The 17,141-nt window shown below is 48.8% G+C and overlaps 1 protein-coding gene across 1 annotated transcript in view; it reads left to right on the top strand.

Annotated features, from left to right (window-relative positions):
* Tex26 (testis expressed 26) overlaps positions 1–17,141 on the top strand; it is a 31,877-nt gene that overhangs the window by 14,395 nt on the left and 341 nt on the right. The window contains exons 4-6 of the mRNA XM_051162084.1: positions 1,371–1,515; positions 6,360–6,536; positions 9,071–9,232. Of these exons, the coding sequence (XP_051018041.1) occupies positions 1,371–1,515; positions 6,360–6,536; positions 9,071–9,232 (484 nt within the window). The remainder of the gene's footprint in view (positions 1–1,370; positions 1,516–6,359; positions 6,537–9,070; positions 9,233–17,141) is intronic.

The following is a 17,141-nucleotide window of genomic DNA, read 5'->3' as shown; positions in this document are numbered from 1 at the left end:
TTGGGCCGTACCCCTCAGTTAATCCTCTATGGAAAAGCCCCCGTGGACACACAGGAAGGCACATTAGTCTCCGGTAATTAAAAAAAATCCAGTCAGCCGGTGGCTCATGCCTGTCATCCCAGCACTCGGGAGGCAGAGGCAGGGGGAGCTCTGTGAGTTCGAGGCCAGCCTGGTCTGCAAAGCGAGTCCAGGACAACCAAGGCTACACAGAGAAACCCTGTCTAGTAAAACTAAACCAAGCCGGGCATGGTGGCGCACGCCTTTAATCCCAGCACTCGGGAGGCAGAGGCAGGCGGATCGCTGTGAGTTCGAGGCCATCCTGGTCTACAAAGTGAGTCCAGGATGGCCAAGGCTACACAGAGAAACCTTGTCTCAAAAAACCAAAAAAACCAAAAAAAAGGAAAACTAAACCAAATCAAACCAAATCCCCCCAAAAACTCCAGTCAAGTTGACAAAGTTCAGCTGTAACAGTCATGAGAGAGGACGGTGGGAGGAGGGATGGGGTGGCAATTACGCATGCGCAGTCTCAGGCTGTCTTTGGAGGTGAGAAAAAGAGAGTCGAGTCGTGACCCCCCCCCCCCACACACACACTCCGTCCTTCTCTGTGGAGGGGCTGCGGCTCTGTGAGGGAGGGGGCGTTTCCCTAAGACTCTCAAAGGGAAAACCAGACACTGTCTCTGCTCCTTACAAACAAGTCACCAGAACCAGAAGTAATGTGAGTTTTGCTTTCACAAGAGCTCCGCTCTCCACATGTGAGGTTGGCGGTCTTCTTTCCTTGTCAGTACCGAAAGTCGACAAGGCCCACCAGGGTTATCTGTGATAGCTCAACCTTCATCGCTAACTTGGGGGGAGGGGGGGATTTAGAACGGCACCAGACATCCTGCTCTGTGTGTCTTGGAGTTCGCAGAGAACGTTAGCTGAGGAGAGTGACACTCTATGAGTGGTGCCTGGTCCCTGTAATGAACAGAAAAGGGGGACGGGGAGGAAGTCAGCTGAGCTTGGGCCATTTATCTGCCTCTACTTCCCAACTAAGGATGCAGTGTGACCAGGTAACTCCCAGCCTTGCCACTTCGTGTTCCCATAAGGTGAATTATAACCCTCAAGCCATGTGCCTAAATAGACCCACGCTCCCTAAAGTGGCCTTTGTCAGGTGTTTTGTCATGCCAGGAAAAGTAGCTGAGTCAGCACTCGCGTTAGCGCTTGTAACTGCTCGGGGATCGCTTGCCAAGCTCCCTGCACAGGCAGCTGCAGTGTGGTCGCTGGCTATAAAGGGTGCGGAAGAACGCCGACACACAAACACTCCTGTGCGTTCTTGACTCCATGAGGACGGCTTGAGTGGATTCCTACTAAAACCATGCTTGCATTGACAGGAATCCTTTCAATGGACACTCCCTCAGGGGAAAGAACCCCACCACTTCCCTTGGACGGTCTCTTCTTCCATGGAAAGAGTCCGGGAGGCAATAGCAAATCAGTTTGTTTCCCAAACGAAGAGGGACTTCGTGGATGTGGCTCAGGGTAGGTGTTTCCCCCTTTTCCTGGGCTAATCGGCACGGAGGTGGTCTTTACGGGAACTGAAAAGCTGGTGTGGGGCAAGAAATTTTACCAACAAAACCAGTCAGTACAGGAAGGTAGATGCTGTAAGAAGTGTAGGTGGTGCCGGGCGTGGTGGCGCACGCCTTTAATCCCAGCACTTGGGAGGCGGAGGCAGGCAGATCGCTGTGAGTTCGAGGCCAGCCTGGTCTACAAAGCGAGTCCAGGACAGCCAAGGCTACACAGAGAAACTCTGTCTCGAAAAACCAAAAAGAAGAAGAGAAGAAGAAGAAGAAGAGGTGTAGGTGGCTGGAGCATCATTCAATGGTAGCATTTGCAGGACAGTGGGAGGTCCTGGGGTTGATTGCTGGCACTGCAAAGCAAACAAATAAACCGATAAATGTATTTTGCTATGAACGTCTATTCCAACAGAGGGTAGAAGCCAGAAAGGAGTTCCATTAGCCACGAATGGTGATGAATGTCTGAAACCACATCTCGAAAGTTAACCAAGAGAGCTCAGACACGTATGACGAGACCCTGTCTCAAAACGCAAAGCAAGGAGACACGGAGAGAGGAGGACCATGGGAGAGGAGGAGGAAGAAGGGAAGAGGAACAGGAAAGAGAAAGACAGACCTATCTCCCTTCCCAGTCCCGTGGGTGACGAGGAAGGAGTTAGCCAGGCAGAGCCATGTCCAGAGATGGGCTTGGGAAAGGCCCAGCTAGGACGGGAGGCTGATTTAAACGGGTGACCATGTGTTGAAGAGAGTATTTGTAGAAGAAGGCTAAGCACAGACTGCTGGGAATCCAAGGGTGGGACTGGCAGGCAGGGTTGGGGTCTTCCTGGCTGGTGTGCAGAGGCTGTGGTAGCCTCCCTCTTTTCCAAAGGCACCATCTCATTGTCCATCTTCTCGTGAGGCCTGAGAACCCAGCTTCTTTGATTCAACTTGGCAGAGGAAAAACAAAAAAAAAAAAACAAAAAAACACAAAACCAAAATAACCCAACCAAACAAAACCCTGTTAACTAAGAGAAATCTTGGGATTGGGCAAGCATTTGAGTGGCCATGTCAATCCGTCTGCATGATGATTTGTATCTGAGTTCGTTGCAACAAAGTGACTTTTATATTAATTCTCTTTCTTAAAAAGAGAATGTGTATGTTTTCTACTGTCCCAGAATACTGGTGTTCTGGGCATTGCTGAATATGAATATTCACACAGCTCATGGGTTGAAAAGCCTTGGTCCCCAGAAAGTGGCACTATTTTGAGAGGTAACTGAAGTGCTTCTTGGGAATGGACTTTGAAGGTCAGATCTGATCGGGACCCTTGGCTTCCTCTCTGTTTCTTGGTTATGTGGGGTGAGAATCTTGGCTCCACAATGGAGCCAGCTGACCATAAACCAAGATCTCTGAAACTGTGACCCAACATAAGCCCTCTCTCCTGTTGTCAGGGACTGGGTCACAGCTAGGACGACGACTGACCAGCGCAGTGAGTAATTTATGAACAGTAGTTTGGTTCATGGTGTTGGAGGCCAGTCATTGTCATTGAAGAATCCAAGTTAGCTTAAGTTAGCAAAAGCTCAGCCATGTTACTGATATGCTTGCTGTTGAAAGTAGCCAAATAGGTCAAGTTAAGAAAAATTTCTACTACTACACCCCATAGTCCCTACACCACCCCAGCCGGAATCCTTTAGCCTGAGATTGTGTAAGAGTCCTGGTGGCCTGAACTCAGCTACCTTAACAACAGCATCAAAAGCTGACAGCAGGAACAAACAGGACATTAACAATGTCAGCCGAGCAAGAGCCCTCCACCTGCCCACTCTAAATTTACTGCCTCTACCTCACCCTGATCAGAATTTACTGGCCTCCAAGAAAAGGCCACATCCACATATCCTACCTCAAGCATCTGCCAGAATCAACTGCTCCCATCACCTTTGTTAGCTCAACAGTTAATAACTAACCACTGTTGCTGAGTTCTGCATCTGTAAAGGGTATTTAAACCCTCAGCTTGTGCAGGGCGGGGTCCCCAACTCTTCTGAGCTTGATGGACCCCTGTAGGTTCTGTTTCTTAACAATTAAACTTTATTATTATTATTTTTTTGCTATGTTTTTTTTTTAATTTTAACAATTAAACTTTATTATACAACCCAACTAGCTTACACAAGAGGGAAAAAAGGCTAAAGGGAAAAAAGAGTGAACCTTCTGGTATCCGTTCCAGGGAACGGGTCGCTAGGTATCTCTGGCCTGCGTGCTGGTCTGGCCTGTTCGTTGATCCATGTGCGCTCAAGCCCCATTGGTCTGAACCTGTTGCTGCTCTCTCCTCTCCGCCTGCCTGTGCCACGTGCGAAGGGCGGTCTCCTTCTCCCATGGAGGGTCGATTAGAAAAACAATAGTCCAGGTGGAGTCCCCAGGTCTGCTTCCTGAATTCCAGGCCCAGGATGGCTCCACCCAGTCTATCTCAAGGTATCCATGGTGTGTCCAAGGGTAAAGCCTGCCAAGACTGTTTTCATCTGTGAAGAAGCTTACAGTCCTTCTCACAGACCCTGGTGCATCGACTCAATAAAATTCCTTTGCTTCTGCATGGACTCTGGACTCTGACTCTCAGTTGGGCTTCCAGGAATAGACTCTGACGATCTGAGTCTAACAGTCATCAACCCGCTGCCCCCCCCCCCCCCCCCCCCCGCCCAGCAGTTCTTATGGCTTACTCTGCACCATCCTTGCCTTCCTCACAACCCTGTGTTGGTCCAGGCTGCCTGTGTCTGTCTATCCAGCTAGCTCTCTTCCTCGGTGTGTCAAAGGGGGTTGATTGATGTGAGCTCGGCCTTAAAACCCTTTTGGGACTCCTGTTGCCCTCAGGTTGGAAGCTAGCCACCTTGTTGGAGAGATTTGAGTCATCGGACCCTTGCCCCTCTCCATTGCTCTCCCCAGCAGCCCCTACAGATTACTCAACTGCCCATCCCACAGATTCGCCAGGACCCTGCTGCCTGTCCATACTACACCCTTCCCCTGCCAGGACCCTGCTGCTTCCTGCTGCCTGTCCATACTACACCCTGCAAAGCTTTTCTTTTGAGCCAGGCTTGGTGGCTCACGCCTCTAATCCCAGCACTCGGGAGGCAGATGGATAGCTGTGAGTTCGAGGCCAGCCTGGTGTACGCGAGTCCAGGACTGCCAAGGCTACACAGAGAGACCCTGTCTCAAAAACAAAACAAAACAACAACAAAAACCCCCAAACAAACAAAGCTTCTCTTTTGCTCTGCCATCCAAGTCTTAAGAGTTGCCTTTGTTCTCGGAAGCCTCTCTGATTCTCAACTCAGTGACTCATGTGTGAGCACGAGTGTGTGTGTGTGTGTGTGTGTGTGTGTGTGTGTGTGTGTGTGCACCTGTGCATGTATGCATGTGTGCGTGCCCAAGTGTGTGCATGTGTGCACATACACATGTTTGTGTGCCTGTGTTTCCATCATAACAGTGTTAACAGAATCTCTGGCATAATGCTACTATGTGCTTGTTTCTTTAATGGTTTTTGCTTCTGAGGCATCAAGACTGTGTCGTTGTGGGTCTGAGTGTTCACTGATGAGTTGAAGCACTAAACCGTGGCTGTTTGCACGTGCAGTCTTGGCGACCTTGGCTTTGATGACTTGGAACAGCTGGTGAGGACAGTGCAGCCACCTCCGTCCCTTGCTGTAGTCTATGCGTACCTGGTGCTGATGACTTTGATTGGTCTCCTACATTTACCTTTAGATCACGCCTTTCTGCAGAGTCTCAGTGAGTTTTGCTTATGAGACAGGGTCTCGCCATGTAACCCAGGCTAGCTAGCCTGTAACTCACTGCATAGACCAGGCTGCTCTCACACATGGCCAAAAGTGCTCTTTTCATGATGGTCCCAGGGCTGTACCATGGAACACTTGGAGCATTTGTGTTCACTTTAATGGGCGCCAGCATCTTCCAGTGTGTGGAGGGGAAGTTAGCGTGACCGACTGTGACCGACTTCACAGTTACCAATGCAAAAGAAACTTCTGGGAGTTTGAGTGTCAGGCTTTAAAGGGAATGAGAGCGCCTGGCTAGGTGAGGTTGCCTTTCCCCCACAACTTCCAATCTTAGAAAGGCCTGAAGGAGCCAAGTAGCATAACAATCTATACATATGGCTGAGGAGAACCCGGCCCACTCTGTGGAGGATTTTAGTGGAAACGGTTTTGACGAGATGATAATGTTAGCATCCACTAAAGACAGCAGTTGCCCCTCAGCCGCCTGTCAGGAAGGGGCAAGCTTGGACTGGCTCTTTCCCAGTGGTGAGATGACATCGACCGTCTCCTCCAGGCCTGCCAAGTTAAGCAAATAAAAACAGCGGGCAGCCCAGCTAAATGTGAGCTGTGGTCCTGTTGCCAACAATGAATGCTTATACATAGCCATGCTAAAAAAAAAAAAAAAAAAAAAAAAGATCTGCTGTCTGCTTGGCATTCCAATTTAATTGAGAATCCTCTTTCATATGGCAGCCTTGGCTGTGGTCAAATTCTCTCCCTGCTGTGGTTTGCTTCGCAGAGATGACCCTGGCAGGGTCACCACTGGCTCCTGTGCCCAGCAGGTCCTGTGGACTCTCCTCACAGACATGAACATCTGGCCCATCAGAAACTATTCAGCTGGGCATGTACTCCCATGTCTGTGAGAGTGGGAAATAGTCTCCTGGTGGGCCACCCTTAGAGTGCACTGACTACACCTGTAAATGCAGCAGGAGTCAGTTTTAGCCGCGTGCGTTACAAGCTCCTGGCAAACAAGACGCAGTGGCAGGCCGCTCAGAAACAGCTCCCAAGGGGTAACCAGGGCCTTCCTTTCTCACCCCAGTGAAGAAGACCATGAAAACTTTGCCAAGGACCCTAGACTGGAAAGCCAGCCTTCCCCGGCGTCTGGACACTGAATTTCGACAGCATTACCAAATTCCAGCTAAGATTCCGGAGCTGCAAGACTTTAGTTTCAAATACGGATGCTACTCAAGCCTGCCTGTGGCTTCCCAGGGTTTAGGTAAGCGAACCCGTGGGACTCATAACCACACAGTGACCCACCATGGCTCTCGGCTCGATACTCCGGAGCCAACTATGGCACTGACTTTTTGAAAAGAGTTTTATTGTTAACTGACAAGGAGGAGATGTGGGTCTGTCTCTAATATCCATAACAAATAGACTAAAGTGCCGGGGCAGGGTGGGGGTGGGGGAGAGGGGAATGAGGGAAGTAGGGAGACTAAGTGTTATGGTTAATAAAAAGAAAATAAGATAATAAGATGACAGGCAACAGATATTATATTATATGAGGTTTATTAAGTGAGTATGGGAAGAGAGAGAAAGGGGGTAGGGATGCTCCAGAGAGAGAGAAAAGAAGTAAAGAGAGAAGATAGAGAGAGAAAGAGGGTAGAGAGGAAAGGTAGAAAGAGGGGTAAGAGAGAGAGAGGGCCACGTGGAGGGTTATCCTTTTCTTTGGCCCTCGGCAGGGTCACATTCCCGTGGCAGGTAAACAATGACGTCACAGGTAGGCGGGCTGAAGCAGAATCCTAACACTAAGACCTTTTTTATTTTTTTTTAAATGTGTGTGGGTGTTTTACCTCCATGTGTGTCTGCATCACATATGTACCCGAGGAGGCCATGAAAGGGCATCGGATCCCCTGGGACTGGAGTTGCAGATGGTTGTGAGGTCCAGGTGGGTGCTGGGAATTGAACCTGGGTCCTCTGGAAGAGCAGCCAGTGCTCTAACCACTAAGCCACCTCTCCAGCCCCTGTGCCTAGGACTTTCGGTCTGCTCTGGCATCTACTGTGCAGAACCAATTTCAGAACATGTGCTGCAATTGGGCGTTTCCTACCTTTTGGCTCTTCTGGCCCACCCTGCCTGGCTCCTGATTGAAGTCTCCGAGCCTGCTTCTCCATCTTGTTTTGTTGTTATTGTTGTTGTTTTTAAGAAACAGCAGTTGCTGCTATGACTTGATGTCACCCTCACAGAAGGCCCTGACAGCCAGGTTTGACAATGGCCGTGCAGAATATCCACTGCTGTAGCTCCCAACCTCAGGGCGAGGACATAGTGAATCCCACAAGGCTGCCAGACCCGGACGGGTGGGGCAGTGGTTGGAGTCAGGAGATGCCCTAAGGCAGTAGAGATTAGATGTGTCAGCGACCCTGCCCCAGGCTTTGCCCTCACTCTGAGCGACTGTTCTCTCACGCTCCTGATCCCTGTTACTTTTGATAGGAAAACAAAAATTTTTTAAAAGATTCCATCACTGGGCAACCTCTAAGTCACTTGTTAAGCAAACAACGCAGCTGGCAGATGAGATGGCTTAGAGGGTAAAGGTGCTTGCAGCCAAGCCTGACGACATAAGTTCAATACCCCAGACCTGCATGATGGAAGGGGAACATAGATTCCTATCTAGAGATGGTATGTGAATTTCGAGGGGTAACAAAGAGGGATGACCCATCTTTGCTGACGGTTGGGTCTTTCCCTGATTATCACAGAGGACCACACTCTAAGGAGGCACCTTCATTGTCAGATATTCCAACTGCTGGAAGCTTCTTAAGCTGGGTGATTTGTCCGGAGCTTATAGCCACTGATTCCGCTTCTTCCAAAGGAGGTTAACGAGTAGAAATCTCCTTCCCATGCTGCCAGCTGAGAGCTCTTTCTCCATGCAAGTAGTTTTCAGACCATGGCGCTCTTGCGCTCTTGCGCTCTTGCCACCGTGGGGAAGCACTGAGGTCTCTTCTCCTGCCTGTTTGTTACATTCTTACCAGGGACCCTAGAGCTGAAACAGCATTCGAGGGGTTTGAGTTTTACATAAGTTCCTCTACTAGTTAGAAAAAGAAAACCAGGTGGTTAGGGTTTTTTTTTTTTTTTTAAACATCATATCTTCACTTTTTTGTTTTGTTTCGTTTTGGTTTTTCAAGACAGGGTCTCTCTGTGTAGCCTTGGCTGTCCTGGCCTCGCACTCACAGCAATCTGCCTGCCTCTGCCTCCCGAGTGCTTTTTAAAAATTATAGCTCAACAAATCTCAGAATGCATACTAACTGAGTTGTAATTCATACCAAATACGAGTGGGTGAGGTTGCCTGCCCCTGTGACTTCTGCTAGTGTGAGTGGACCGCACATGTTGCTGTAAGTGTCACCCTTATGCTAACGTGCTCATCCGAAGGCTTTCTGGGCGACTGGAAAGGGGCCTCTTCAGGTGCCCCTCTGAGGGTGCACGGAGATGTCCCAAAAGAAAACGAAACATTTACAAAGTCCATTTATTATTAAGCAAATGGTAAACATGACACGCAGTATGTAAGGGCAGAACACGTGAGGGGCTGGTTTTTTGAAAATGGTGACCACACTCAGCCTTTGGGCCACGTCTCCCATCCCTTCCACTTTCCGGCATCGCCAGCCCCAGCAGCTTGGAACGGCCTCTCGTGGTTGGTACTAGGCAGCGTCTGTCTGGCTAGGATGCTGAGTTAGGCTCTGTCAAGGCTGTGAGGGTGTGTTCACTCAAGGTCGGACATTCTCGGCTTACTGACAGCTTGTGCTGCTGCCCCTGTGTCACTGCAGTGCCATCCGTGCTGCATAGCTACATACAGAACCAGGAGCGCACACAGAAGCAGACCACATACGAGAGTGACTATGGGAAGGCCTGCCTGGACTTCCTGAAGATCTTAAACTCATTCACCCCCTCCCAAATCGACAAGTACCTGCAAAGCGTTTCCTACAAAGGTAAGAGGGCTCATGTCACCACTCCACTCCACCACCTGTCAGGTCCCAGCCCGCGGGGAAAAAATTGAATCAGGGTTCACCTGAAAGAGGGAGTGGGGATTGAAAGTAGGATACAAGAAAAGCAATACCAATACTTTTTATAGATAATGATTAAGGTATAATATTTAGACTTCGTCATTATGACTTAACGGGTTAATTTGATATGATTGGAAATATATTTAACATGTTCTGTGACTGCTACAACATATCAACACAGATAAGATTATAAAAATTTATAACTAATGAATTTCACAAAAGTTTACGTAGGTTTGAAGATAATGATTTAATGGGGAAAATGTTGTCTGCGGGATGTGTGCAAAAGGGAAAAGTGTAGCCTGTTCAACTAGCCTACAGGTATTTGATGAATATTATTCAGGGAAAACATAATGCTGAAATGTGAATATTAACAGCACTTAAATAAATATATGAAATGTTATCTATAAAAAAAAAATGAAAAGAAAGTAGGATACAGAGACTCGAGAAATAACGAATCAAGTCAGGACCTTTCTGATCAAGATTCACTTTATTGCCGACTGGCAGGAACATATATAGGGCAAGGTCAATAGGATCTATTCTCATCTCACTCACCCTAGCCCCTGGGCAAGAATGCAATAGCCTAAATCGCTCCCTGCAGAACTTCCTAGTTCTCTGAGTAGTTCCTTGTAAGAACTTCCTAGATCCTCTGGGTGGTTCCAAGTTGAGACTTCTCTACTTCTTTCAAAGGTAAATAGTCCAAGGATAGCCTGGAACACAAGACCTCGTGGTGAGGTAAAGGTCAGCAACTCAAAGGTCACAGCATACAGCCTAAGCACAGGATTTCTGACATGGCAGAACTTGGCCCGGGTCCCCACATATTTGGCACGGGTCCCCACATTCACCAGGATGGTGAATGCTTTTCTTAATATGCTGTTCCCATTTTAAACAGCTGGAATTGAATATAAAAACAAAACAAGCAAACAAAACCCCAAAAGAGAAAAACTACTTAAAAAAAAAAACAGTGCCACGCAAACCTCCATCCATTGAAAACTTACTTCCCTAAAAGGCACACCAGAGACTCTATTTCTGTTCACACAGCCCTGTGTCTTGGGTGGTTGAGCTGCGTGTGCGGGGTTGACTTTCCTTTCCTCCAGTTGGCTTTTGAACTGTATTTTGTTGTATTTATTTTGTTTACTCTTGATTTCCTGTTTGGCTGTACTTTTTTATTTTTATTTTATTTTATTTATTTATTTATTTATTTTGGTTTTTCGAGACAGGGTTTCTCTATGTAGCCTTGGCTGTCCTGGACTCACTTTGTAGATCTGCCTGCCTCTGCCTCCCGAGTGCTGGGATTAAAGGCGTGGGCCACCACGCCCGGCTGGCTGTACATTTTTTTAGTGACAGGCTGTTTACACACAAGGACCCTCATATTTCACACCTCGAAAGAGCAGGTGCCATCACAGGACAGGGTGATGCATGAGGGGCTTATCAGAAACAGGCGTGGGATGTCCTGTCGCCTGAGAAAGTCAACAAGGGGACACAGGAGCACTGACGTGCTGTGGCCACTGGAAGACACGCTAACTCCAGGGATAAAGTAGGGGAACCCTAAAAGAGCATCTAATATCTGCAGGCTCCTGAAGCTGCCTCCTGCACACAACTGCGGGCAGGCAGCACTGCGGCCACCGACTAGTTCAGGCTGCAGATGGCTCCCGCGCTTCGATGGCACTCTCCCACCCCGCCCTTCCACCCCCAACCACTGCTGCTCCTCTGTCTCAGCCTTCAGCTCTCCCCTGGCAAAGAGCTGACTCTAAAACTAACTCTTTTTCCTGCCACTGAGATCTCCTGCTCCAAACAAGACTGAAGGCCTACTGTGTGTGCGCGCACAGAGATGTCAAGGTGGGGCGTCAACACGTGGCATCTTTCTCTTTCACCGTCCTCCTTGGCTCCTCTTCTCTCCTCAGTCAGAAGCTTGATGATGGCTGGGTTGGGTTGACCCACAAGCCCCCTGGGAGCCATTTGCCTGTGCTTCCCAGTGCTGGGATCATAGGCACTTGAAACCATGCTTGGCCTTTTTTTTTTTTTTTTTTTTTTTTTAAATATAAGCAATGGGGACAAACTCAGGTTGCTTGCGAAGTAAGTGGCTTTACCCACTGGGCCATTGCTTTATTCCATTATGCACTTTTAAGGATGCAAAACACCTCTACACATGCTCACGTGTGTATACACACACACACACACACACAGAGAGAAAGAAGAGGAGGAAATAAGAGCCTGGATGTTGGGTGTTTGGAACTAGGCCCTGCAGCTGCTTTGCCTCCTGTAGAAGCAGAAGTGTGTTTTCTCCTTGGACTATCAACCCTCAGGGCTAGCCTGTCTCTTAGGGGAAACTTCTGGAAACACTGCTGCTCACAAGTCTCTCATGACACACTGGAAGCCGGAAGCCCACCAGCAAAGCCAGGCTGCCTGCCTGCTCTCTTCATCAGTTTCAGTGCAAAATGTATACAACCACCCTCTGCTTTTACAAGGGCTCGCTTGATCTCTGGGAGCCACAGAAGGAATAGTTGTTTCCTGTAGAAAGTGCTGACCAGGGACCAGGGACCAGCCATACTAAGTGCAGCCATGATGCAGGCCAGACATCTGGTTTCTTACTCTCTGTACATGTGCAATGTGAGGCTTGGCCTGAGTCCCCAAGCGCGAGCTGAGGACTCCTCTGCTAAGTGCCATTAACTTGACATCTGTTCGCCCCAGGGAAAATGAACTTTCTGGGAAGCAAGATTTAGCTATTCTGTCAAGATTACCTTCCTCAGACTTCCCAGTAAACCAGCCAGGTACCTTCAGGACAAGTTAGGCTTTTTAAAAAAATCTCCTTGGTTCCTGAGGGGAGCACTGGGGTCAAGTACCAGAAGGCCCATGGCTTAGAGCTTTGCTGCATCACAACGCCCTGGGTTGCTGGCGAAGCCACTCTGTCCCAACTCTGCTCCAATGGCCTCTCTCATCATTGCGGCTGTGAGGGGCAAACTAGAAATTAGGAGCCCCCCCTGAAAGATTTTATGCAGCCTGTCAGCTGTGAGGATGCTGGCAGCATTTTCACAGAGGGACTCAGCTGGCTTTCAGAACAAAGAGACCCGAGATGTCTCAGGCTCAGTTATTATCAGCTCAGCTTAAGTCATGTGATCGGATTGTCTTGGTAAGTAGTGAGCTTTTGCGGAATAGACCAGAGCAGTGGTATTTTGATGGAAAGAAAAAGGGAGGGAGGGAGGGAGGGAGGGGAAGATAGAGTTGATAGATAGATAGATAGATAGATAGATAGATAGATAGGAAAGACAGGAAGAGGAGGGGAGAGGAGGGGAGGGGAGAGACACTAGTCTACCCCTCCCCCAGAAACACCACAGTCAGGATGAAGAAGAGCAAAAGGCCGACAAAGGGAGCGATAGAAGCTGGGAACTGAAGCAGAGAGCAGTGGTGAGAGCAGGCCTCTGGGTCCCTGAGCCCCAGGTTACCTCTGTTTGGTACAGACACCTCCACTGTGAAGTCTGCAACCTGGGAGCACCCACGGGAGCACTAGTGTCACAGTCACAGCAGCGGCATCCGAAGACTCGTGTGCACCATTATCCTGGGCTTGTGCATTTGAGCTAAATACAAAACAGAAGCAAATTTGGTCTCCAAGAGACCGTGCCGGATATGTGCCCATCTTCCCGAACCCAAGAATGTCTGAAATAGGGAAACCCATATTGTCTGTTTCTAACTGGAGAAGCTTGGGTTGGGTTCTCTAGTGGACAGTCTGTGTTCAGAACTCAGCTATTCCTCGACTTCGACTCAGACAACTCTGAAGCCGACAGCTCCCATATACATGCTATCTGCTGGTAAACTGTGTCACGCACCCACTCTCTTCCCACTTGCGTGATAAAAGAAGCGGTCTTTTCTGCATATCTTTCAAAACTATGGCTCCCTTCCCATTTTTCCCTACCAACTTGAAATTCACAAGGCATCTCTCCTAAGCCTGGAGTTCAGAAGTCAGAACACGTGGATTGAGGCTGGAGAGATGGCCCAGCATTGAGCACTAGCTGTTCATCCAGAGGGCCCAGGCTATGTTCCCAGCACCTGTCTGGTGGCCTACAACCATCTATAACTCTAGTTCCACGGGGATCTGGCCCCCTATTGTGATCCCTATGTGTATTGCATGTACATGGTGTGCAGACGTCCATGCGTGCAGGACACAAACATAAAATACATTTTTAAAGAATGCATGTATTCACTCAGCAAACTCCAGTGTTTACATGCTCATCAGGACAAGCTACTACAAAGATAAATAACCAAATCCATCCTATCGGGGGCCTCACTATCCAATGTGGGAGATGTAAATATAATGACATCTTCCATCATTCAGGAAGTCTTTGACTGTAGGGAAAGCCTTAGGTCCAGGGCAGGATGAGAGATGGGTTCTCAGAGACAGGTCAACACAGTCCTCATATGAAGAAGCAGCTGGGCTGCTCCAGCAGAGGGGACCACATAAAGTCCAGGGGACATGAATTGGAACAAGAACAGGAGAATATTTGCATAAAAGGGGATTTATTAGATTGTCATATACAGTAGGGTCACACGGTCCAACAGTGGCCATCTGGAGGTGGAGGATAGGTGCCAGGTGTTCCTCGCTCCCAATCAAGAGCCACATTAAGCCTGGACATTCTCTGGCGAGTCTTGGATTCCACGCTCGGAGGCCAAGGACGTCAGCACAGAGTAGCTGCAGCACAGGCAGACATGCCGGCTCAGGAAAGAGCATCTACCTGGCACCTGCTGGCTGCTTCCTCTCCAGATGCCTCTCATGGAAGTCATCCTTTGGAAGGCACCGCACACACTGAGGACAACCACCACTGCTCACCTTTCCATCAGCCGCTTGGTGCTGGAAGCACCCCCCAACAAACACACAGCTGTGCTCCACTAGTCTAGCCAGGCTGTCAGTCAAGCTCAGGCACCATAAACAAACAGAACAAAGGGCAGCCAAGGAACAGTTGGTGGCCTTCTGAGCAGATCGACTGACACTGTTTGATGGACACTGGGTCATCTTGTTTTGGCTAATCTGTGCCTAGCTTGAGTTACCTTCTACGCACATCTTTATTCTGCGGGGGGGGGGGCGGTGGCATTTGTTGTTTCTCTAAGAGGAACAGATGGGTGACAGCAGTTGGTGGTGTCCCACATGTTGGGGGGCTATCAAATAGCGGGACCACTCTTGGGGAAAGCTCTGATGGCATCTTACAGAGTTAAACAGACGCCTACATCGTGACTTAGAAAGTCCACGGCTGGATATTGGCCGGAGGGAAAGGAAGGCGTATAGCCACAAGACGGCCTGCATGAAAATAATCTTATTCTTAATATCCCAGACCTGGAAATAGCTCATCAACAGGAAAAATTGATGAAGTGTGATATTGTAACAGCTTGTCAGTAACAGGGAGCACATTCCTGGTATATAAAACAGAGCGCACAAACTCGAGAGATGCTGAACCATGAGAGCCAAATCCAAACACTCAGGATGAGCTTCTGTGTGATTCCTTCATTTGAAGGGTCACAGCAGGCAAATCTCAACCTATGGGGAAAGAAATGAGAGCAGAGGTGGTGTTAGAGTCAGCAGGATTGACGGGGAAGCATGGAGAAGGACTTCCTGGGTGAGTAAACTCTGTTTCTGTGGGTGTGGCTCACCACTGTACAAGTCAACTGACAGATGTTGCATGTAGGGCCAATGTATTTTGTCCTATGGGAGGCACTTCTGAGTTTAAAGGTCGTGGGACCAAGGAAGGTATGGGACGAAGTAGGGACAGCTCACAAAGAAAATGTGACTGCAAGTGAGAACACAGAATAATACACCCTGTTGAAGAAGGCTTGCCTCGGCAACGCACAGAGAAACGCAAGAGCAAAGCAAAAGCAACCTGGCAAGGCCATTTGTTTTTGTGAAAAGTGTAGGCTATGACCCAAGCTGGACTAGCAAGGACCCAAGGCCAAATGGCCTCGGCCTTTCCTCCCTGACACAAGGAAAACTTGGCAGTTCTTCTCTGGCTGCGGTTCAGCCTCATGGTCTACTCCGGTTCGGCTAATTTGCAAAGCGGCACGAAGGAGAAGGAATGAAAGAATGAACGGCTCCCGACCACCAAGGTCTAAGAACACAGCGGATGGCTTCTCCGCAGACAAAGTTGTAGCAGGTACAGGAGTTAAAACGTTTTAATTCCTTTGCATAAAATTTTTACAAAATGGGAGACATTTATGGTATATTGGTCCTTGGTAGGCTGCATATGTTTGATAGAAAAAGTATTTTTTTTTCTTACACACACCCACCCACACACACACCACATCCCCCTCCCCCCATTCCCCCACCCCCCAAGCCTTAATCTATCAGCCTCAGTTGGTACTGGCATGTCCCGTCCAGCAGGACCAGTAATTACAGGGTCGCGAGGAGAGCCATACCTGTGGATGGGACGGGAAAGAAAGAGGCGAGACCAAGTAGCATTCCTATCAAGGTCCATTTATTGAATCAAAAGCAAAAGCTTATATGGGGTGGAGGCAGGAACTAAGCAGTAGGAGGGGCCCAAGAATGTCTCCAGATAATACCATCAGGTCAGGGGAACAGTTTCTATCATATCTTAGCTAACTATCTCTCGGGAAGTCCCGAGCTGTTGACTCTGTTTCTTAGCAATTAAACTTTATTATGCAACCCAACTAGCTTATACAAGAAGGAAAAAGGTTAAAGGGATAAAAGAGTGAACCTTCCGGTAGCCGTTCCACGGGACGGATCCTTAGGTGTCTCTCTGGCCGGCGTGCTGATCCAGCTTGTCCGCTGCCCCTGCACGCTCTCTCTGCCGCCGACTTTGTTACTCTCTCTTCCCCAACTCCTTCAGTCACGTGGGAAGGACCGGCCCCTTCTCCCGGTGAGGGTCCATTAGAAAGACAATAGTCCAGGTGGGGTTCCCAGGTCTGCTTCCTGAATTCCAGACCCAGGATGGCTCCACTCAGTCTGTCACGAGGTATTCATGGGGTGCCCCAAGGGTAAAGCCCGCCAAGACTGCTCCCACCTGTGACAAAGCTTACTCCTTCCCACACCGAGCTAACCTGCTAAACAACATCTGCAGAAGCTGAAAGGAGGAAGTTATGCAGAGGCTGAAAGAAGGAAGTTATGCAGAGGCTGAAAGGAAGAAGGTAGCTTTGGAACGGGGCATCAGTATTTTTCCATAGCCAGTAGACTCTTTTAGCCTTGAATGACCCTGGGCTGGCTCCGAACACTGGCACTTTGAACAAGAGGCTGAGTGATAGATGACAAGACCAGGAATAAAAGGCTTTAACATTCCACTCCATATGAATGTTGTAATCAAGACTGGAGAGGCAGGTGCATCCAGAACCACCAAGGCTCTCCTTCACAGATGAAGGCGGAAAGGCTTCCCAAAGGCAGATGGTCACTGCTCAAGACAGCAAAGCCCACGGATGCTGGGTGGAAAGAAAAGAACCCCAAATTCTACAAAGTGTTCAAGGCAGAGCCCAGTTTTCCTCATCATGGTATATTACTGTGCACTCTATAAAGTCAGATAGGATTAATTAAATGCTATTACTTAATGTCACCTGTACATTTCATATGTGGCATCACACAGACATTAGGCTTAGTCCTTCCCACAGTGCAAGGTAAGTGTGGTGATCTGCATTCAGAAACAAGCGACAAAGAAGTGAGCTGTATATGCCAGGCAGTGGTGGCGCACGCCTTCCGGTCCCAGCACTCGGGAGGCAGAGGCTGGTGGAACTGTGAGTTCGAGGCCAGCCTGGTCTACAGTGCGAGTACCAAGACAGCCAGGGCCACACGGAGAAACCCTGTGTCAAAAAGCAAAAACAAGAAAACAAGAACAAGGAAGTGAGGGGCTAA

This window comes from Acomys russatus, chromosome 19, assembly GCF_903995435.1.
Source record: "Acomys russatus chromosome 19, mAcoRus1.1, whole genome shotgun sequence".
Taxonomy (NCBI): Eukaryota; Metazoa; Chordata; class Mammalia; order Rodentia; family Muridae; genus Acomys; species Acomys russatus.
Note: the sequence above shows the minus strand (reverse complement) of the source record. Positions and strands in the feature narration are given on the sequence as shown.